General features: G+C 36.6%; 1 protein-coding gene across 3 annotated transcripts; it reads left to right on the forward strand.

The window, feature by feature from the left end:
• The first annotated feature begins 838 nt into the window (after nt 1-838).
• On the forward strand, nt 839-20,918 carry LOC127941405 (soluble lamin-associated protein of 75 kDa-like). Of its 3 annotated transcripts, XM_052536405.1 has the most exons (14): nt 856-939; nt 9,296-9,432; nt 9,729-9,828; nt 10,010-10,095; nt 10,740-10,911; nt 12,007-12,186; nt 15,475-15,597; nt 15,787-15,881; nt 16,324-16,363; nt 16,490-16,607; nt 16,734-16,875; nt 17,101-17,265; nt 17,586-18,432; nt 20,627-20,918. In XM_052536405.1, exons 1-14 carry the CDS (start codon nt 897-899, stop codon nt 20,629-20,631), a joined length of 2,253 nt encoding a protein of 750 aa, XP_052392365.1. In that variant the 5' UTR covers nt 856-896; the 3' UTR covers nt 20,632-20,918. The 3 variants fall into 3 exon arrangements, with proteins under 3 accessions (XP_052392366.1, XP_052392365.1, XP_052392364.1); XM_052536406.1 differs by lacking the exon at nt 20,627-20,918 and having other exon boundaries at nt 839-1,002; nt 17,586-18,919; XM_052536404.1 differs by lacking the exon at nt 20,627-20,918 and having other exon boundaries at nt 17,586-18,919.
• The last annotated feature ends 1,751 nt before the right edge of the window (nt 20,919-22,669 follow it).

The raw sequence follows: 22,669 nt of genomic DNA on the forward strand, positions 1-22,669 counted from the left end.
ATCTATCCATTGACAGCATCCCTCCTCCACTACATCTCGAATACACAATACGGGGAGTTGGGTACTCTTAGTTCGGATCCATTCCCTGGACATCACGCAAAATATGCATTATCATACTACAGCTAATTATATGTAAGCGGGAACTCGTGAATTTTTTTAAGATGCCCCTGTCCTGTATAAATAATGGACTCAATCTGGAGAGCACTAATACTGGACATCTGGGTTTATGTCGCAAGTTATTATCTGACGCCCCCTGCAGTGTACAAAAGAACGGAGCATGAGTTGGTTAATTATTGCATTGTTTACCATATTACCCGTGCATACAAATTGAAATAATAATAATAAAAAAAAACGTATAAAATGAATGTAGTATACATTAAGCAGATCTCCAAATACTAATCAGATATAGCAATTGTCATTTAGAATTTTAGAATCATTAATTTGTATATACGAGAGATACTTTTTAAATTATATATAGCTATATATATATATATATATATATATATATATACATTATGTACCATCAACATTTATGAAAGTTAGTTATGTGTGCTGCATGCACTTTTCAGTACATTCCGATTTCTTATATCTATAATTTTATAAGTTATTGACATTATACTATACAGCATTTATATAATTATATTTTCCGTTTTCATTTGAATTTTAGGAATTTGTATTAGTTTTTTATATATATTTTAACTATTTAACTTCTGTTTTATTCTTATTTGAGTGTTATTTTTAATTTGCCATAGTTTGCCTCTCAAGTCACTTAAACATAAGAGAAATATAGTAATCTTCTCAAATCCTTTACCTTGGGGATATTTGAGACCTCTCACATTCCGTACAAAGCAGCTCCACGGGTGCGCGCGCGCAAGGCTGACCGCGCACAAGAGCTGATGCTATTAACAAGCGGAGGATACGTGATTAAATCGGCTACTGGTAAATAACCCGCTCAAAGGAAAATATAAAACACATAAAAACCAAATCGTAAGCAGGGTTAAGGTGAGTCGACAGTTTTCCTCCAGTCGCGTGCATGATTGGTAGTTTCTCGCGTGTTGCAAAAGCGAACTGAACTGAGCTGGCACGGCCCAGTACTGGGGGATGTAGTTTATTTAGATATACTTAGTAACTTAATAATCGATTATTTAAGCTGATATATTTCATAATATGTCAGGGAGGGCCGTGTCTGAGACGTTGTGCTGTTATGTTACATTACATTTCTGGACATTTTACTTAAATCAAAGAACGATTGTGATGTGCATGAGGCAGGTGAGGGCGCACAAATATTTGGGTAAAGTATGAGCGTACGCACTTAAAATGTTTACTTTCTGATTCCTGGATCTGCGTGCATTTTTAATAACTGATGTAATTGAAAAAAGTCTGAATTTATAATTTATTCATTATTATTTAGACTTGTTCTAATTTTGTTTTCGTTTTGGGGTCAATATCACTATAGAGTGCCTTTCAATCCTCACAATACTCACAGATTTTGATTTTAATTTACCATTCACTTTATGTCATGTCATAATAGTAGACACTCAAATACTATAATAAATAATATTATCTGAGCTCCCACAATGTTTTTTTTTTAATTATGGGCCATTTTTTAGAGCATAAAGCATAGATATGTCCACCCTGTCGTGGACATATAAATTACAGTTAAATATGTTTTCATTGCACTATTAAGATACAAATTATAGTTTCTGAAAGGTATGATGTCCCTTTCCTAAACAGGGTTATTTGTTTGCTTTCAAATTATAAATACATAAAAGATTTTATGTAAACAATGTTTTTTTTTTAAAGAAACTCATACAATTCGCACATGTATTTTTTCTTATTTGGAGAAATATTTGAATATTTGGACGCAGTTTTTGTTTGCATGTTATTGCCCCCACACCTAGCACAATGGATTATATAGGTATGATTACATTATTATTTTAAATATTATTTAAAAATACCAAGATGACAGGGTGGACGAGCCCACGACGGAGTGGACACATAAAGCAGAACACAAAAAGCATGACAAAATATGACAATGAAACATTTATTCAACTTAAAAAAATAAATATATAATTACATTCTCAATCACACTGATATATTTTTTTTTTATTACAACTATTATCTACAGCAGATGTTTCTATAAAATGTAATATAACATTTCTATAAATTGCAATATTAACTACAAATGAATGCTATGTCCACCCTGTCATGTGTATGTCCACCCCATCAAGTCTAAGTGGCCGACAGGGTGGACATTTTGAGCTTCAATTAGCATATTAGCTTACAACAAACTGTGACTAGCTAAATAGTTAGTCTGGTTGTTGAAAAAAATTTGGTATATTTAAACTTACATATTTTGAAAATATTGTATTTTAATCACTTCCTGTATATTTTATGGCGACAGGGTGGACATGTTAAGCTTTGGCAAAACAAGTAAGCAAACTTATGTGAAGAAAATTTGTCAGTTGAAAATTCAGCTGTTACTCACCCCAGGAGTTGAAATTCCCACCACTGAATATATAAAAAAATCTGTTGTGATGATGTCACTAATGGTGATGGCCTCTTCTTAAAGGGACAGATTCCGCAATACGACAGGGTGGACAAGCATTCAAGGGACATGGACAAACTCTTCTTTTTTATTAAATAAAAATATTGTTTTTATTATAAAATGATCAATACACTCAATTTGAGTAATATCTTATTTAACAAAATATTAATAGGAAAACAATTTTTTTTTTTTTTTTATTTGACTATTTTACTCTCATTCAAATTTAATGAGCAGTGCCTGGGACATAGCAAAACAACATACATCCTCTCATACAAAACTAAAGAAAATATTGAAAATGTATCTAAAGAGCCAAGTAATGTTTGTGTTATGAATAAAAAAACTTATAGCCTAATATAACACACTTTTCATAGTCATTTGTATGTTGAGTTATCATGGCAAATGAGTTATTTATGTTCAGGACACCAAAAGGCACCCTACAGTGATATTGACCCTTTGATAGGTTGGGGTCTTGGAGTTTTCCCCTTATTGTTTAACGTTACAGTGATAAAATAACTTGAAGAAGTAGTTTTATTAATGCTTTATTTGATGACTTTTTTGTTTATCATAGAGGAGCATGTGGAAACGTTTTCTGACACACCTCCTCAGTTTGGCTCGTTCCCTCCAGTTTGTGTGAATGGGATCGACATATAGAACAAATGCTTCATTTAATAATTTGTATAAGTTTCGAGGCAAATTGTCTCTTATTTTGAATAAAGTTCATTTAGTTAGCGGAGTTTGTAAACCGAGTAAGCGAATCACTTAAAGGGTTAGTTCGCCCAAAAATTAAAATTATGTCATTAATAACTCACCCTTATGCTGTTCCAAACATGTAAGGCCTCCTTTTATCTTCGGAACACAGTTTAAGATATTTTAGATTTAGTCCGAGAGCTCTCAGTCCCTCCATTGAAGCTGTGTGTACGGTATACTGTCCATGTCCAGAAAGGTAAGAAAAACATCATCAAAGTAGTCCATGTGACATCAGAGAGTCCGTTGGAATTTTTTGAAGCATCGAAAATACATTTTGGTCCAAAAATAGCAAAAACGACGACTTTATTCAGCATTGTCTTCTCTTCCGTGTCTGTGTGAGAGAGAGTTCAAATCAAAGCAGCTGGATTTCCGGTTCGCGAACGAATCATTCAGTTCACCAAATCAAACTGAAACGTTTTAAACGGTTCGCATCTCTAATACGCATTAATCCACAAATGACTTAAGCTGTTAACTTTTTTAATGTGGCTGACGCTCCCTCTGAGTTCAAACAAACCAATATCCAAGAGTAATTCATGTACTCAAACAGTACATTGACTGAACTGCTGTGATGAACACCGAGCCGAGCCAGATAACGAACAATAGACTGACTCGTTCACGAGTGAAAAACCAGTTGCATCGGTGTTCGGATCACCAGTAGTTCTTTCGGACAGTTCGATTCAATAAACCGGTTGAAGAAAACGGTTCACCAGTTCTTTTGTGCTCGACGTAAAGGCATCATTGGCGATGATTGCCCTTGATTCAAGCCTTCGGTTTACCCACGCCCATAACACTAGCACAGAATCAATCACCAAAAGAATCAGTTCAGTTCAGACGCTCTGTGTGTCGGTCTGCTTCACGCTGAATCACACATGCACTGTATCATCAGCTCCTCGGTTCACGAATCGGACACGTCTGACAGAAACGGTTCTTCACTCGTGAACGAGTCAGTCTATTGTTCGTTATCTGGCTCGGCTCGGTGTTCATCACAGCAGATCAGTCAGTGTACTGTTTGAGTGCAATTACTCCGGGATATTGGTTTGTTTGAACTCAGAGGGAGTGTCAGCCACATTAAAAAAAGTTAACAGCTTAAGTAATTTGTGGATTAATGCGTATTAGAGATCTGAACCGTTTAACACGATTCAGTTCGATTTGGTGAACTGAATGATTCGTTCGCGAACCGGAAATCCAGCTGCTTTGATTTGAACTCTCTCTCACACAGACACGGAAGAGAAGACAATGCTGAATAAAGTCGTCGTTTTTGCTATTTTTGGACCAAAATGTATTTTCGATGCTTCAAAAAATTTCAGCGGACCCTCTGATGTCACATGGACTACTTTGATGATGTTTTTCTTACCTTTCTGGACATGGACAGTATACCGTACACACAGCTTCAATGGAGGGACTGAGAGCTCTCGGACTAAATCTAAAATATCTTAAACTGTGTTCCGAAGATAAAAGGAGGCCTTACATGTTTGGAACAGCATAAGGGTGAATTATTAATGACATAATTTTCATTTTTGGGCGAACTAACCCTTTAAGATGGATCTTTTCGATGATCCGGTTGAAGCAGGCGGCAAGGAAGTCGACCGGAAGTTGAAGTCGGCTGCGTGCTGCCATCCTGTAGCAGAACTTCACTTGCTTTAGCATTCCCATTGACTCCCATTCATTTTGGCGTCACTTTGACAGCAAATAACTTTACACCTGAGGCGTTTAAAGACTCTGTTTGTCCATTATTTATTTCTAAAGATACATGACAATGTATAAAGGGCTCCATTACCTTCTATGTTACATTATGGCCCCGTAGAAACAGTTTTTGTAAAAAATAGGCTAACGATTGCGTCATAACCACTCGACTCTCTGTCGCATGACCGTACAGACAGGAGGAGAAGCTCGCAGTCAATTAACTTAATATGGCGTACTGGCGTTACATTTTAAAATACTATACAAAATAAGATTAACGATGGCAGTTTGCACGCACAGCCACTAGAAGATTTACATATGTCAGACAGGTTGCTGACGTCGTCAAACTTCGTTTGAGTCTGCGCGTCAGAAACGGAAGTTCTAAAAAGCGCTAAAAATGGGCTTCAATTGTCTCAGTTGAGTTCTAATGGGGTCGCTGTGTCCATTTCTTTTACTGTCTATGGGTTGAAGCCTGTTTTGTTCAGAAACCGATCAGAGCGGATCTTCAAATCAATTTGAATTGTTGAATCGATCTGATTTGATCCGAACACGAAAACTGATAAGGGAACCAAATTTGGTCGGACTAAATGTTATTTACTTTAATACAAAATGTTAACGTAAACATACTGGGCAAAATTTGAACCCTGTACTTAAGTGATTTGATGAATCGGTCTTTGAACCTGTTCTTCAAAATGAACTGTTCGAAAGAACCGATTCGTGACTTCACATAACTGGAGTTTGTTGTGAGGTGGTATTCGTGTCTTACAGCGTATCCCCTTTTCATGAAAGAGAACACCATGTTCTTTTTGAACGAGAGAGTGAGGGTGTTCTGCTAAAAGAGATAATAGTTTTACAATTTAAACCATGAACTGAAAATTACATACTTTTGCTGATATCAGATGCTGCTGACTTTTTTTTTTTTTTTTATTATTCTAGGCTGTAGCACCAAAGAGACCACAATTTAATGTACTTTGATTTAACCAATAATTGTTTGTATAGTGTTATCTACATGTGATTAACAAATTACTCACTATAAAATCTGTTAAATATATATATGTATATATATTTATTTATTTTTTTTGCATTTTAACCCTCAGAGTTAAACAAATGTCTTAACTTTCATCTCCAAGTTATTATTTAGTTTGCTTTCTGGTCATGTCTTTTTTGACCAAACCAGTTCAATCCAGCACCAGAATTCAAACAACTCATCCTCCCCTCAGAAACTTCACAATCTCACACACAGATTTTGTTTTTGAGTATCTGACAATGTGTGAATATGAGAGAACTTACAAGCGGCGTAAGTGTTACAGCCAGTCATTCTCTGTTCAGGCACATGACTAGACCTTTGTACTGTCATAGCTGCTTGTTTTTATATAAAAGATACTGGGTCTAATGGTCACAAAGGATATATATCTGACTGTAAGGTTTTTATCTGAGCCTTAGACCAACCTGACTTCACTTCCATGTGCAGTGCCTGTAATGCGCTAATAAAACCCCCTGCTGATTTTGGCCTTGGATTTATTAAGTTAATTGGCTTTATCTGCTCTGCATGTATGATACTACAACAGAGCCAAGAATAGATTCAGAAGCACTTGTTGATATGTGGCTGTGGACCTAGGATAGGGGGTTTCAGATTGCTATAGCTTTACTCAAAGTGGGTAGGGGGTTTGCCTTTGTTTTGGCCAGAGTGAGACCATTGGTATTTTGGAATACTGGACTCCATATGTGCTTAGTTTCAATAACGTATATTAAAGAGAGAGAAGAATATTGCATATTACAATGCTTTCTGAGGGATCATGTGACACTGAAGACTGGACTGCTAACTCAGCTTTGCCAGCACAAATATGAATTAGAATTTAAAATATAAAGACGTAGAAAACTGTTATTTTAAATTATATTGATATTTCACAGTATTACTGTTTTGTTATTATCATAAATGGTTAGCATAAAGGTGTGAACACACAAATTCAATTCGCTTTCTGGTTCAATAATTTAAATAGCATGTGTAATGTGGTTAATGTGGTCATTAATTTCACATGAGGGCAAAAAATTCCCTCACACAGATTTCACAGCTGGTTCAAGTTAGTTGCAAGGATTTGTAACACTGACCATAAGAAAACTGATTGCTTAGTAAGTGACTTCTGAGTGAGCTGTGCTTTTAGTGTTGATAATAAACAACCACTCTGAGACTCGGGTCCTGTGGTGTGGCCCTCTGGCACATATATAGAGATCATGCATTCTATTGAAAGAATGTAGGATGTTGTGGGGGTGTTTGGTGCCTGGTTGGGTTTTTGTGGCTCACGTCTATGGTGTATGATTGTGTGGGTGTGCTTGGATGGACAGACAGACATATTGATTTCTTGTGTGTGCTGTGTCCTCCAAAGTCACAGCTGTAGAATCTAGAAAATTTAAACAAGGCAAAAACATAGCAGTGTTAGCAGTCATGATTTCAATGGCAGCCATCAATAGATTCCATTTCAAAGATCACATCACTCAGATATAGGCCTTTAACTTTTATGTTAAATTATAAAAAACGAAAACAAAAAATCTCCCCAACCTCTGGATACAAAAAAATGGTGATCTGTTGGACTACAACACTCATTCAAGTTTTTTTTATATATATATATATATTTTTTTAAATAAGTGAAGCTTGGATATGTGTGTATGTTTGAGCAGGCATTTGTGTGTGTGTGTGTGTGCTACTGTTTGGTCTGATTGTCAGCTTGACACAGATAGTTTTTGACAGTAGAGGATTCATTGAGGCCAGCTGAGGATGGACAGCAGCCAGCCATGATGTTCAGGATCGTGTCTGCACTGTTGGAACAGAGAATGTATATTTATGAATTTGTGTTTTTTCTCAGCTTTGTTTGCATTTAATGTTTATTTATTTATATATATATAAATTGTTCTCATGCTAAGTATATATATACTTAGCGTGAGAACCATTTTCACATTAGTTGAAATGTTGAGATTTAATGAAGATAATAGAGATCTTATGTCATGCACACATACAAAAAGTGTAAACATCCCTTATGACAATTGAATTATCCTTTACCCAAACTGATTCTGTGAGATTAAGATTTAATCTTAATATTTAATCTAAATCTCAATTAAGAAAGTCAAATATTTTTGTTAAGATTACACTAAACAAAGCTCATGTTACAAGTAGGGTGTGTGCTAATGTAAGGATAAAGAGCTTGACGAGGAACGTCAGGGGAATAATGAAGGGGAATAACAGACAAAATACAGCATTACATTAACGTCACAATATTACAAATAACAGCCTTGACATAGACAATCACGGACGAGGAGGAACTGAACAGACCGGGTATTTAAACACACAGGAGGTACTGAAGGAACTGGAGACAGGTGGGGAATAATCAATTTACCAAAACAAGAAAAGGAAGGTGACCAAATAAGGGAACAGAAATCCATGAACGTAACAGTTCGCCCCCTCCCGGAAAAGTGAGTCCTCGCACCACAAGAGGAATACCAGCGGAGGGAGGTTGGGGGTTCTGGTGGCGTGCGAGGAGCAGGCAAGGAGCAGATGAAGAGGGAGCATGGAGGTAGGGACCAGGGCGGAGTGGATGGAGAGAGGAGCCAGGGAGGAGCCCGGAGCAGGAGGAGCCAGATGGTCCTCCAGAGACCAGCCAGGATGGAGATCCACGGTGGCTTCGACGGCGGGAGGAGCCATGGTGGAGAATGGGCCGACGACACCAGGGGGCCGACATGCAATAAAAAATTTTTTGACAAAGATTTAAATTTGTTTGTGGTCTATATAGCCTGCATCAAAATGAGGTTTCCAATGATGCGCCCGAAGGCACAGGTTGAAGACCCAGTCAGTGACATCACGATATGCTAATTTGTTTAAATTCATACCTATGTAATCACCATTACGAAAATTTTACTTTTTTTTTTTTTTTTTTTTTTACATTGAAACTTGAAAAAAAAAACAAATATAGACCGACCTACTGACCCCTTTAAAAAAATTTTTTTACTGTTACTGCAAACCAAAATATTTTTAAGGATGGCCTAAACCTCCTTTTATTCCTATCTAATGGCTAGAATTAACTTTCTACTGAATCCTCTGTGGTTGTATTGCCAACATTTTTTTTATTTTAACTGACTATATTCTGAATCTGAAGTATCTGTACAATCCCATGGTACAATGATGCTGACTGACCAAAAGAAGGTTTTGAAGAAACCAAATATAAAAAATACTTGAGGGGTTTTATACAGTAATTTAAAAAAACAAAAAACAGTTGAATTCATTCAACGGAGCACTAAAGTTTCCATTTTTGTGACCTCTGACCCCTGCAGGGATGGATTTCCCTGTAGATGTGTTGGTGTCTGGCAGACTGGAGGACTTGGAAGGGCGAGCCCAGAGCTACATGAACAAACTGCTCTACAGCAACCCAGATAACACACAATACTTTACCCTGCCCAGCATGAGAAAGGTAAAACACACACACAAGAGCTCAGATTATGTGGAGAATATCAGATGATACCAAAAAAGAAACTTTTCTGTGCAAATTTATATTGTATCCAATTTTACAATTTTGCTTTTCTAATACAACTCCTAAAAGTGTAATAATTAGTTAAAACAGCTCAAGTAATACAGTAATGAATTTTGCAAGTACTTTTTTGTCTTTAAACCCTTTAAAAATGGACCCTGTTCACTTTCATTGTGCCTCACCAATGATTAAACTGTAGGCTGCAATATTTCTTTAAGAATCCTATTCTGCTCTTTTAGATCCAGATCAGCCCTGCCAGTGTCGGGTTTGTTCCTCTTTATGGAGCAAATCTAAAACACAAAGTCCTGGCTCTGTTTGCTCCTGAGGACCAGTTCACAGGTAGTCCACTTTCCTGCCCCTTATACCTATCACGATAACATCATGAATGGATTTTATGACAATAACATCATGGATTGTCTTACAGAAAAGTTATATTTGAATTTCTTTAGCCTATTATTTACTTTTATTCCTCTTCACCTCCCTTCTCTTATCATTTTTTTTATTTTTATTTTTTATTTAGCTGTGGCATTGTTCTTAGCTGGCCAGTGGTACACCGTGGAAGATATTCTCAGAACGTCAAATCCTGCAAGAGAAGGCCTTGTGAAGGTAATCTTTCTTTCTTTCTTTTTCTTTCTCCCTTTCTTTCTTTCTTTTGAAATCTTGGTCATGAAGCATTTTAATGAAATTATTCAGACACATTTTTTGTACTTTGAACAGTGTCTTTTTAGAATGTCGCTTCTTTTCCAAGTACCGTAAATTAAAGCAGAATTTTTTTTTGAGGCTGTTTCTTTTTGTGGCTGATCAGTGAGAGGTGTTTTTGTCTCAGACACTACTCTTTGCATACATAGGCTTTTATGCAGAATGCAGTCCAGAAAGATTTTTAAATGTACACAGGCAGTCTTTTTCTTGCTCACTCAAAAATACATTCCACTGTAATGTGTAGCATAACACACTCCATGTGTTTAATATCCTGTGAGGCAGTCTGGATCTCCTCTGCAGGAATATCATCTTTATAACTTGACTGTTACATGATATTGTACGCCTGTTGTTTAAAGTCAGCATGAAATGAGAATTCAACTTATTTCCTAAATGTATGTTATGATCTTATTGTCAATTCATCCATTCATTTTTGTTTGTTTGTTTGTTTATTTTGTCATTTTAATTAAAATTTCTCAATCTCCAAGTGAAATGTCAGATAAACTTTATAAAATGCAATTTATTCTCTTTTGTGAATAATTGTATTTGTGCAGGTGAGGTCTGTCGGGGAGAGGACTGTCCTATACGTGCTGAACCGTATCATTTATCGGACGATGGAAATGGGTTCTAACGAGGTGCCATTCCTGTGCCATGGAGAAGATGTCTTTGCGAAAATCCTCTGGAAGAATGGAGAGGCGGTGGGCTTCTACTCCGTCAAATCTAAAGGTCGGTCCTTCTCCCTGGAGAGTCTGGCTGTGCTGTACAGTAGATACATTGCTTATTCTGCCCATTGTGTGAATAAGTTTACATCATAAAACAATCTACAGTGTCTTCATTAAAGGATGAGTGAGATATATGACTAGGCTTCGCCTAGTTTATGAGAAGGCAAGCTCACAAGCTTCTGTGGTGTGGCCTAGTAATAATTCAAAATTGAATTGAAATTGAATTGAATTGAATTGAATAGTAATAAAGATCTTGGCTTGTACAGAGAGGTTGTAGATTCTTCAGCTGCAAAATAAATAACATTATTATTATTATTATTGTCCTGTGAAAGATTTGATAGACATAGAAAGTTATGCCCTATGGAAGCACACATAAGAAAAAAAAAACATGTTATGATTAGTTGTGACATGGTTATGACATTTTAGTCTATCATTAGAGAAGTAGTTGATTAGATTAGATTAGATTCATTCAACTTTATTGTGATTGCACATGTAAGGTACAAGGCAACGAAATGCAGTCCTCATCTAACCAGAAGTGCAATGAGCAGTAAGTACAGGATATAAAGGGTCTAACAATGTTACAAATCTACAACAAATAAATGTACAGATAAGGCAGTACTAAGGACATAAATTACAGATTTTTAAATACTGTCAGCATGATATACAGATAGATTATGTAATAAGTGTATGTACACTACAAGCAGAAACTATGAACATCATTTACACTAGTGCAATGGACATTAAAAAAGTGCATTGAAAAAAATGTGCAAATGGATCATTCAGTATTCTGGATGAACAGACAGTAGTGCAAGTCATAACAAGTGTAAGATTTTTTTTTTTTTTTTTTTAAACAAAAAGTCATTATTACAGTTAGAAAACAGAAATTGCACCTCATTAAAATAAGCACATTTGTCATAATTATTACTTTCATTTTTTCTTTTGTTCTCAAAACTATGGCTTGGTATGCCATAATTTCTTATACATTTGTTTTTATATTATGACTTTCTATTTGGGGTATGTCATAATTATAAATTGTAGAAAATTTATATTATAATTAAAAGACTTCTCGTCCATCTGCTGTGTTCGTTCTCTCTTACAGGTAGCTTGTGTAATAGCTTTGTGAGCCAGTGCTATCTGCTTCCTGTCATGGACTCTATATTTGTGCGGAAGGATCACCGTGGTAACGGTCATGGCTTGCAGATGTTGGAGGACTTTGTAGACTCCTTTACAGATGATGAACTGGGCGTGAAATACCCTTTAACACCAGCAATGCAAAGGGGTAAGAAATCTGCTTCACTTCTTTAAAATTTGAAATGCCCCATTACTAGTTTGTAGCCTTACGCTGTACAAAAAAAAACAAAAAAAAAAAACATTTGAATAAAGTGACTGTGTTGAGCTTTAGTAAACAAATGACTGTTGAAATGTTATGTTATAGTGTAGCTGTTTTGAGACATTTACTCCAAAGCTGTATTTAAATATATACAGTGCCCTCCATAAGTATTGGAACATTAAAGACAAAATCGCTTTCGCTGATGTGGAGTCAAGACATTAAAAGATTAAAAGATGAATATGCAACAAAACTACAGAATGTCACATTTTATTATTAGGTCTTTCGACACATATGTTTTACCAAATAAAAAGGACAGCACTTTTAGAGTTCATTTCACTCTTTGATGTGAGCATAAGTATTGGAATGGTTGAATTTAAGGCAGATATAAAAAGCTAATATTAAGTGCCATATTCCTTGCATGCAATCAGAGCAGTGAGTCTGCAACCCATAGACATCACCAGACTCTTGGTCTTATGCATTGAAATGCTTTCCCCCAGCCTTTAATGCAGCCAATTCCAACTGTTGCTTGTTTTGGGGGAGTTTCTTTCTTTAGTCTCCTCTTCAGCTGGTGAAATGAATGTTCAGTCTGATTTAAATCTTGAGATTGATTTGGGAACTCTAAGACTTTACATTTCTTTGTCCTGATAAACTACTTGACTGAACTGGCAGGGTGTTTTGGGTCATTTTCCTGATCCAATATAAAGTGCTTTTCTAATGAATTTGGTGGCATTTTCTTGAATATTGGTAGCCAAGATGATTTTGTACCCTTCCAAATTGATTCTGTTACTGCCATCATACATAAAGTCAACATTGAAACTAAGAGGTCCTGTTCTAGAGACATCCATGCATGCCCATGCCATGACACCACCTTCACCAAGCTTTACAGGTCGTCGTTGGTTGCTGATGTCACTGGTAATTTCCAAAATCTTGATTTCTCCATTGTTTTTCCTATAGTTCTAATTGACTTCCTCTTTTCTTTTAGCATCCAAATTGCTTGCTTTTCTTTCAGATTCGGCTTCCTCTTCTTCATCCTGGTTTGTGTTTGTCATTGTCGAATGCAGGAATGCAAAAGTCATGGATATAACTGATAAAACACATTCCCTACTTTTAATATATGAAGAATTAATGCAACAGGACTCAGCTGAACACTTAGAAAGACCTGTGATGCAACTGTTCAAATACTTATGCTCACATCAGATAGGAAGATGAAACTCTGAAAGTGATGATGATCTCAGCTGGTAAAACATCTTTGTGTTTAATCACCCAATAATAAAATGTGACATTCTGTAGTTTTGTCTCCTATTCATCTTTTAATCATATTTACAGATTTTTTGACTCAACAACAAGCAGAACAATTTTGTCTTTACTGTTCTAATGCTTATGGAGGACACTGTATACATATATACAGGTGCATCTCAATAAATTTGAATGTCGTGGAAAATTTCATTTCAGTAATTCAACTCAAATTGTGAAAATTGTGTATTAAATAAATTCAATGCACACAGACTGAAGTAGTTTAAGTCTTTGGTTCTTTTAATTGTGATTTTGCCTCAAATTTAACAAAGACCCACCAATTCACAATCTCTTCAAATTAGAATACTTCATAAGACCAATAAACAAACAAACAAAAAAATTATTCTAGAAAGTATGTTCGTTTACTGTACATGTACTCAATACTTAGTAGGGGCTCGCTGATTACTGCCTCCATTCAGCATGGCATGGAGGTGATCGGTCGGTGGCACTGCTGAGGTAGTATGGAAGCCCAGGTTCTTTTGAAAGTGGCCTTCAGCTCATCTGCAATTTTTGGTCTCTTGTTTCTCATTTTCCTCTAGAAAATACAGAGAATCTATGGGGTTCAGGTCTGGTGAGTTTGCTGGCCAGTCAAGCACACCAACACCATGGTAATTTTGTGTGCAGGTGACAAATCCTTCTGGAAAATGAAATCAGCATCTTCAAAAAGCTGGTCAAAGGAAGGAAGCATGAAGTGCTCCAAAACTTCTCGGTAAATGGGTGAAGTGACTTTGGTTTTCAAAAAACACAATGGACCAACACCAGCAGATGACATTGCACCCCAAATCATCACAGATTGTGGAAACTTAACACTGGACGTCAAGCAACTTGGGATATGAGCTTCCCCATCCTTCCTCCAGACTCTAGGACCTTGGTTTCTAAATAAAATACAAAAACTTGCTCTCATCTGAAAAGAGGACTTTGGACCAATGGCAACAGTCCAGCTCTTCTTCTCCCTATCCCAGGTAAGACACCTCTAATGTTGTCTGTGGTTCAGGAGTGGCTTAACAAGAGGAATACGACAACTGTAGCCAAATTCCTTGACACGTCTGTATGCCTTGACTCCAGCCTCAGTCCATTTCTCGTGAAGTTCACTCAAATTCTTGAATCGATTTTGCTTGACAATACTCATAAATCTCCGGTTCTCTTGGTTGGTTGTGCATTCTTTTTCCTTCCACTCAACTTTCTGTTATCATGCTTGGATACAGCACTCTGTGAACAGCCCGCTTCTTTGGCAATGAATGTTTGTGGCTTACCCTTCTTGTGAAGGGGGTCAATGATTCTCTTCTGGACAACTGTCAGAGCAGCAGTCTTCCCCATGATTGTGTAGCCTAGTGAACCAAACTGAGAGATCCATTTTTAAGGCTCAGGAAACCTTTGCAGGTGTTTTGAGTTGATTAGCTGATTGGCATGTCACCATATTCTAATTTGTTGAGAATTGGTGGGTTTTTGTTAAATGTGAGCCAAAATTATCACAATTAAAAGAACCAAAGACTTAAACCACTGCAGTGTGTGTGCGCGTTGAATTTATTTAATCCACAAGTTTCACAGTTTGAGTTGAATTACTGAAATAAATTAACTTGTCCATGACATTCTAATTTATTGAGATGCAAATGTATTAGAACGATTTATGAAGGATCATGTGACATTGAAGACCGGAGTAATGGCTGCTGATAATTCAACTTTGCCATCACAGGAATAAATGACTTCTTTTCTTTTTTTTTATCAAATAAATGCAGCCTTTCATTTTTTTTTTTATCGTACCTACCCCAATATTGTAATTTAAACATATGTGTATATATCACTTACGGTATACATTTAATTATTTACTTGTTAACTTTTACTATATATTATGCAATTATATTAAGTACATATTAAAGAAATTGAACTTTTTATATGTTTTTCTAAATGTATATAAAGAGTAATTAAAAAAAATATATGCTTCAGTATGCAGAAAGTACCTGAGCACATACCCGGCTGATGTGGACCTGTTGTGGGAGGTGGAAGGAGTTGGAGGTCCCTACCAGAAAGTGAAAGTGGCAAACAAACTTGACTCCATGACACTTCAATGTGAGCTTTTGCATTGGCTCTTCCTGACCCGCAATTATTAAAAGTTGTACAGTTTTTGTATTGTTTCTTAAAATAGCAGCTTTTACCAGTATATCCCATTGCAAGTGACATCACACTATCAGGTCACTTTCACATATTTATTAGAGTTATAGATTAGATTATAGATTTGTTGTGTCCATTTCCATACAGGCAATCACAGCTCATGGGCAGCAAAAGTAAGCAAAAATGGAGAGGTTGCGGTTAATGAGGTGGAGATGACCGAGGAGAGCTACATGGACATCACGGTAAATGTGATCCTGTCTTTTTGTAGTATATTCTCAGAAAAGCATTCTAGCATGTGGACCGTTACTGTACCTCTCTAAATGTATCTCTTTAAAAGCATTTTTTTTTAAATTGCTGACTAAATCACAACTAAGCAACTTTCCAAGTCTTTTTTTAAGCAATATGACAGGGTTTCTTTTACATTAAGATATTATTTAACAATGTTTTGTTTAGTCTGTCAGTTACTCAATCAATGGTTTGTGTTTAGCTTCAGTAATTAAGAAACAGTTTAATGGTTTCTGGTGGATCTGAACCTATTATAGGGCTTCCTTTAGTCATTCAGACTCCACATGCACATGATTGCTTAATTGTTGTGCTTCTATTTTGAATGTGAGATATTTGCATTTAAAGAATCAGTTAACCCTTGACTGAGTAGTGTGAATTGTTTTCATTTTGGTTGAACAGGAGGAGGTGGTGGTAGTCAACAAACATCTCAAAGTAGCAGGTTTGGATTTTTTATTTAATCAATCTAAAAACACCCTTTCTTGGCAATTCAGACAGTTTAAGTTGGTGTGAAAGCCTTTTCTTTTTCTTTCATCCCTTTTCTTTTTCTTTCATCCTGTTACTCAAGAAATGAGTGAGTTGCCCATATCCACACGCACGCGCAGTACTGAATGCAGACAAAAGAAAAGGCAGCGGGAAGAACCAGAAGAGAGCAACGTGGAGAACCGACCTGAAAAAATCTGCAGGTCTCTAAAAACTCAGTTTCTTATTAACAATGTTGAAAACTGTACCAAGAAATGGAATGTAAATCTAGCAGGATTAAATTACTGTATTGTCCTCCTTGTCATTTGTAACCTGTAATTTGATTATAGAGTGATCGAACCAGACGCAGAGATAGAACCTGATGCTGTTGTGCCTCAGACTAAAGAACATCTGGATGGAGAAACTGGAGGAGAACAAGGAGCAGCAACCTCTGTCCAGGTGGAGGAGGGCCCAGCAGACACAGAAATTCTGGTGAGGGACACAGCAGCATCCTTTGTGGCTTGTCTTATGTGGTACAATATATTTCATCATTGGTTTAATATGAGGCCAAACAAGTTGGCTTACATAAGTTGCCAATGCAAATTATTTTTGTGGTTCATAAAACAATATGTTCTGAATGCCAGATTTGTCAGTTCACACATGCAAGTATGTACAAGCCCAAACCTCAGGTTTCCAATTCTTTGATTCTCTGTGAAGGTGGCAGAAGTCGATGAAGAAATTAGTGTCAGTCAGGAAGAAGAGAATGAGAAGTCAGCAGTCACAGCAGATGGTGCACAGACCACGCAAGAGCTCCCTCTAGAGGCTGAAACTGTCAACCAAAACAGCCTAGCTGAAGAGATGGAGACAGAGGGAGAATCACAGGTGAACTTAAGTTCGGTTTAAGGTTGTACTGTTACATGATTTGAGCAATCTGTATACACTACCATTTGGGTCATTTCATTTTTTTTTTTTATCCTTTTTATAAATGTTTATATTTGTATTAATGTCTCTAGTTTTCATAGCAGTCATTGTGATTTAATATGTTAAGCTGTGGTACTAACATGAGCAATACAAGTTCAAAACCCTACTCAACATTTTCCAATCTCTTCCTGGATATTTGAAACATTTTAGGAAAAATGAATTGCATAGTGTTTTTTTTTTTGTTTTTTTATAATTAAGAGTATCTGCTTTGTCTCATTAAGGATGACATCATTGGCACCCCTGAAGTTTCTGAAGTAGTGGAGCAGATTGACCAAGAACTTGTTACTGAGGAGAAAGTTTCTCCTCCAGTTGAGGAGGAAGAGGAAGTTCAGCAGGACCAGGAAGAGGAAGTAGCTCCTGCAGTTGAGGATGTAGCTTCAGCAGTTGAGGAAACTGAAGACACTGATCATTCACCAGCTGTTCCTGAGGCACCAGTCATTCCAGCCAACCTGGTTGAGTGTGTTTCTTCTGTGCAGGACGGTGAGACAGTAGAGGGACCACCTGAGCTAGAAACTCCACACGAGGAGACGTCTCCTAGTGCAGCAGGTGGAGAAGACGTCATTATAGAGACAGAGAAGCCAGCTGTGAACCAACAAGATGAGACTGCCTCCGATGAGACACTAGAGACAGAGGAAAGCCAACCTGCAGTGGAGCACTCCGAAAAAGAGGAGCCAGAGGAAAAGAATTTTCCTCAGGCGGAAGAAGAAAATAAACAGAAAAAAGAGGAGGACACTGCCACCACTGAAGATGATGATGATGAGGGGAAAAGCTCCGATGAAATTCAAGATTCTCCTCCAGGCGTTCGAATTCTTCGAGGAGGCAGGATCAAACCCGTCCCACCAACACCCAAGCACACATCCAGAAGACTGAGCAAAGCTGTTGTTATACAGGTGGTTGATGAAGAGGAAAACTTCACGAGCACTGAAGAGGAGAAGGGGAGCACAGAGGAAGATGAAGCTGCTGAACACAATTCCGGAGAAGAGGAGGACCCTCCAGTGATTGACAGGAGAGTGTTGATGAGGAAAACCAAAGTGATCCAGTCCAAACCCACTAAAGCACAAAGACGCAGTAAAAAATTATTACATTAATTCTCCACGACACTACATTGTCTACATTCAAAACCCATAGTACGTAAGTTAGTAAGTACTACTTAGTACACACTTATATACCACAATCTTTACTAGAGAGAATTCAAATGTCTTTTATACTTGGGTAACAGGCATTGTATACAACATCTAGTTTTTGGTTTTGTTTTGTGACTAAAAGAGAAAATTAAAACGGGCTGTATTTCATATTAATATGTTGTAAGCACAGGCCTTGATTTACAGTGCTGACTGCTCACAATTATACCTGTGATTTGAATCTTCCTTTACTTTTGATTTAACTTTTATAATTTATACGTATTGAATGCAGCTTAAACTGCTTATAAAAAAGTAGCTATAATCTTGCAAATTTCCCAGACTAAGATCTTGTTTTAGGTGTGCTGTTGTGGATTGAGTTTCACCAGAATGTTTTGATTAAAAAAAAAAAAAAAAAAAATTGACTCGTACAGTAAAGAGATTAAGGAGACCCTTACACATTTTTAACTACTTTTCAGATGATTTTGTGACAGGTTTTTAAATATTTTTTCAACATTTTTGGAATTAAGGCATTGCTGTGCATGCCCATATGTACACACGACATGTACATTATTAGATGTATTCAAACATAAATATGCAAACATGCCTATACCTGAGGAAAGTGCAGGTTTATATAAAGTTTACGTGTGTGTCTATATATGTATGCATGTCTGTATATATATATATATATATATATATATATATATGTATATATGTATATGTGTGTGTGTGTGTGTGTGTGTGTATATATATAGCTGTGGTACTAACATGAGCAATTCAAGTTCAAACCCTACTCAACTTTTTTCAATCTCCTTTTTTTTTTTTTATTAAGAGTATCTGCTTTGTCTCGTTAAGGATACATATATAGATCTATATAGCATCATAGGGACTGACAATAGCATCCATAACTAAAGTTTGCGTTTAAATGTCTTAATGTCTAATTTTTTATTCATATTAAGCGGAAAACGACTGCATGAAATGTGAGTGGTGAATCTTTAAAACTGTGGCTTTAAGTACTGTAATATAAAAAATCCTGTTGACACCTCATAAAGTATTTCGTTTTTTTTTTTTTTTTTTATAAATCTTTAGCCCACGTGTTATTACATAATTCATATTTTGTTAAAGCTATTGAAAGAAACGCTTACACATTTCAGGTTTCGAGTTTTAACGCTCTATGGTTAATGTTGGTGACCACATGAGGGCGCACTTGGATGTTAAATGACGATGATGTTTCTTCGCCGTAATCTCATTGTTAACACCTGAGGTCAGTTGCTTGCATTTTTATATTAGGTGAAAATATGGTAAAGAAAAGAACTCCAGAAACGTGTGTTCTTCCAGATTTCCTCTCCACTTAAAGTTCATGTATTTCTGGTGATGGAAATCAAATGAAAAGTTGACATTTTTGATCACAGTCTTGAGTGCTTTAAACTTTATTTTACTTGTTTAGATGTTTGAGCAATATTTTTCTGGACTAGTTTTTTTGTTTTTTCAAAATTAGATTTTCCTGTAGTTAATAAATACCTTTCTTGTAAATTCCATATCCTCATAATATTTTTCAACCAGTTTCTTCCAAATGAATGCATCAAATTAATGCACTGTGCTCTGAGCTGTGTAAACATACACGTATGGATGAGGCGGAGTGATTTTGTACAGCTGGTTTGAATGATATTTCTTTCCCAATCATTTGCTAAGCAAGGTATGTCAAAGTGCATGTGCCGTCTCTTTTGTGTTGTCTAACAAAAGTCACCCAGCTGGTTTCCTCTACCTTACCATTGCCTTGTTCTTCCAGCTTTTATCTATTTTAGCAAATTTTAGGCAATTTCCACATCTTTTGAATTTTTTTTCGTTGACTATATTTGTTACTGCTAATCTGAAAAAAAGAATTGGTTAAGGAATATTTTGATGGATTTTCAAGGAAATGAATGGAAAAAAACCTTTTGAACTGTGCATGGTTTTTGCAAACCAATAGTGCGAGGTATTGCTCTGCAAGTGTGTGTGTACCTGTATGTACGTCTGTGTGTTTGTGGTGTGGGTGCACTAGCTGCTGTGTGTTTTATGGTCCTGGCTGATTAAGCTTGGCACTGTCTGGAGTGGGTTTGTGTGTGTAATTAATGATGTGTCTCCTGCTCTCTCCCATGGTAAAGGCTAATAGGATTTCCCAGCCCCCGGCTACAGCGAGGAGAGGCTGGGCACATGAGGAAGTGTGCTGGAGAGGAGAGGGGAGGCAGATTGCGAGAGGTGATAGGAGAGGTGACAACGCAGGAGGTTTGAGCAGGTGGAGGTTACAGAGGATTCTGGATGGTCTGGCTACACTTGAGAGGAGAATTTGGGCAACTGTGGGAAAAAGAGAATGGGTTAAAACTGCAAAACCTCTGGAGAAAGAAACCACTGAAAGAAAAAGAAACTTGTAATTTACTAAATTCTAGTTTTTTTTTCTAAAAGGTACTATTCAACTATGTTTATATTTTATATTAATGTAATAAAAATATTTACAAATATTTTGAAAACTCGAAATAATTTAGTTTATTTACATTTGTCAGTAAGTTATATTCTCCTAAAATAGGTAAAATGTAAGTAACCATTTAATGCATATTTATGTAATATTTGCATCAATATTACAAAATAAAAAATATATAATATTGAATAAGTTAACTAGCCATTTTAACCACTTTAATCCATTTGATATCAACAGTATCTATTGTTTGCATCAAGTTTTAAGTTATTCTACAAAAATAATTTTAATGAAATAAGTATATATTACAGTATATATAAGAAATTTACAGTATTTACCATTTTATATCACTATTGCATATACTGTATGCACAGAATAGAAACAATGAAAACCCTTAAAATAGTTCCACCAAACAGGTTTATAATTTGCAATTGGAACTTGCATTTTTAACTGAACTAAAAATACACAAGAACAAAGCTAAATGTAATTTTCCATCTGGAAAAAACAACAACAACAACATAATCAATAGTTAATTGACACATTTGCTTAAAGCAAAAACAACTTTTAATTGTTCAATTTCCTCTGCTATATTCGAGTTTGCTCAAATAAAACTTTTCATGATTATGCTTAAACATTTGACCTTCGAAGAGTCTGAAATCAAAAAGAAAATGTGCAAATATAACCGTAATCTCTGAAGAGAAAAGTAAAGGTGACGAGAAAGATAATAAAATCTAGGCTGAAGAGAGCGATAGAGTAAGCAAACCGAAGTGAGGAGGGATGCTGAAAGGATTTGCAGTTTCTAGGGGGTTCCTGTGCTTGGGGCTGATTGTGTGCCGGGTGGAGGGGGTCATTGTGGTATAGCATGGGACGGAGAAACGGGAGGGAGAGAGGTGTGAGAGAACGAGCAGGTGATTTATAACAACAACAGAAGGCTTCTCTCCCCTCCAACACCTCCTCTTCCCTCTCACTGAAGCAAAACAAGGAAATCCATTACAAAAAGGCTTGTGTGATGTGTGTGTGTGTGTGTGTGTGCAGAAACAAGACATTGGATATATTAGGGTTATAAAACTAAAGATTTTTTTCTGAGATCTCAAAGTGTGTCCTGTGAATCTCTTGGTCAAAGCATGGCCCCTGTCCGTATGTGTATACAGACACCTTTTCAGTCCCCAAGCTCCTTGCCTTCACGTCCTCACCTCCCTGAGATAAAGACCTCTATTCTACCTCGCCAAACGAGATATGGTGCTGGCAGGCTCCAGGGAGCAAACAGAGAGAACGAGGAGAAGTAAATAACAGAGGGATATGGCAGGCAGTAATGGTATGGTGGCACTAAAGACCACGTTTTCCACGGCAGGAGGGGTTGAATGTGGGATCCAGCCCGGCTCAGAGTCTCCCTCTGGGGGAGAAGATGGTGTGGAAGAGCCCGTGCCTGCTCCTCTCACATTACCCGTTATGTTAAAACCAGTCAGGGGGAAAATTGGGGCCTGCGTGGTCCTCCACAGGCCCACCTGAGCCCACTGAGACAAGGAGTGGGGACCTACAAGTCTCTAAATGTATGAGTATTAAGAGTCATAACCTTGAAAACACATTTAGATATCTTGTGAGTGTGTATGTGTGTTTTGTTTGGCTGTTTTCATTTTTAGTGACTTTGTTGATTTGTTTCATAGTCTGTCATGTTTAGGGATGTTTCTTTGCTATAAGATTATCTTAGTTTTTGTTGTTTTTGGTTTGTCTAGTG

The sequence above is a fragment of the Carassius gibelio genome, chromosome A21, assembly GCF_023724105.1.
Source record: "Carassius gibelio isolate Cgi1373 ecotype wild population from Czech Republic chromosome A21, carGib1.2-hapl.c, whole genome shotgun sequence".
Lineage (NCBI taxonomy): Eukaryota > Metazoa > Chordata > Actinopteri > Cypriniformes > Cyprinidae > Carassius > Carassius gibelio.